General features: G+C 45.3%; 1 protein-coding gene across 1 annotated transcript; it reads left to right on the forward strand.

Annotated features, from left to right (window-relative positions):
- On the forward strand, nt 1–1,710 carry CSUI_003809 (signal recognition particle domain protein; the record flags this gene model as incomplete). The annotated part of the gene is made up of 1 exon (XM_068064004.1): nt 1–1,710. A coding segment is annotated over exon 1 (1,617 nt), but the record flags the coding sequence as incomplete, so codon positions are not given.

Here is a 1,710-nt window from a genome sequence, read left to right on the forward strand (position 1 = left end):
TCTTCTTCTTCTTCTGCGGGTCTTGAGACAGGAGGATCGGTAGTTAATAGTATCGCATCGAGTTGTCTTGTCTATGTAGCGCCATTGTTAGCGATGCAGGCGGCCATGGCTAGCCAAGCAGAAGGACAGAGGGTTCTATTGGTGATTGATCATTTCTCTTTGCATGCAGCGGCAACAGTACACTTGAAAGAGAGTCTTCGAAGATTTCTATCATCTCCTTCAGTTGCTTGTCATCTCCCCTCTCTCCCCGTAAAAGCCTTTCATTCTTCTAGTACTAAAACTTATACAACTGAGACATTTCCAGCTAGCCGACACAAGGAAGCATCCCCAGGGTCTCCTTCAGCAATTCTTCCTTTCGCTTCGATGGCAAGTTATGTAGGACAGCTCGTCGGAGGGAATGATTCTTCTACATTGCCTACCACCCTATTGTCTCGTGATAAGCTTCATTCTTCATCTCTTTCTCTTCTTATCACGCTGGATACTCCACCAGGTGTACGTACACCTGGTTCTACTAGTGGTGGGGGGGGTGATCTCTTAAGACAGCAAAGACAACTGGGAGAGGTGTTGAAATCTGTCATAGGAGGTGATTCAGGTATAGGAGAAGCTTTACTTCGACGTTCTATTGAAGAGACACAAGAAGCTTTAGTTTCTTCTGTTGATCAGTCGATCTTTTTCTCTTATCCTGAGAGTCTCCTAGCTCAGCAGAGCCGTGGGAAGTCGACAGTTTTAAGTCCTCGAGGAAAGAAATGCTCCTCACAGCAGAATCCTGTGACCGCTATGGGACCTGTTTATCCTATGATCGATTTGGAATCTCTTCTTGTTCTCAATTCTTCATCTTCTCCCCCTCTCTTAGTAGCAGATGGATGTGCTGTATTGTCAGCGTCTTGTTTCTCCCCTGCTCTTCAAGAAAACTTTCCTCAATCATCTTCCTCGCAAGCTCTCATTGAAGCCTTAAAAGATATCTGTAGACGTCGATATCTTTCTCTCTCCAAGGCGACAACACAAAGACACAATATCGCACGGTCCTCGTTCCATACGCTTGCACCACAGAAGGGTGATGATGTTGATAGCTCAGGTGTACATACACCCCAGGGGGGAACTCGTGAGATAGGTGCGAGCAATGCAAAGAGTTCAGCTGTATATAATGAAAAGCATTCTATGGAGCAACAAGGGAAGATCTCTCCTACAGAAAGAAGTTTCTTTAGTCCCCAACCTGCTTTAATCACCTGTGTAGCTGCGAGCGCCTTTGCATGGCAGCAGAGAATTCTTCGCATGCAAACGGAGCGCCAAGCCATGATGGCAACTCTCAAAATCTTTGTAGATACGTGGGAGGTTGAAGATTTAGCTAGTTTACAAATTGCCGCAGGTGTATGTACAGCTCAACGAGCTGGTCGAGTCTTCTCACAGGCCGAGCAAGTCATTCTTTTACGTGCAGCTGCAACGCTTCTTTTTGCCCCTCCAACAGAAGAAATTGAAGAACGTTTCTCTCATACAGCGCATCACCCTACTTCTTCTTTTTCTCCTTTCTCATCTTCTTCAACTCCACAGAGAAGAGACTTTCCGCTCTTCTCGAACTCAGGAGAGAGAATTGTTACCTTTGATGAGGCCTGTTCTTTTCAAGAAGAGATCTTAAGGCTTTTCAAAGAAGAGAACTTTCATACCTTTCGCATGCTAGAGACATATCTATCATGCGAAAGGTATGAAAGTTCT

This window comes from Cystoisospora suis (assembly GCF_002600585.1).
Source record: "Cystoisospora suis strain Wien I chromosome Unknown contig_1720, whole genome shotgun sequence".
NCBI lineage: Eukaryota > Apicomplexa > Conoidasida > Eucoccidiorida > Sarcocystidae > Cystoisospora > Cystoisospora suis.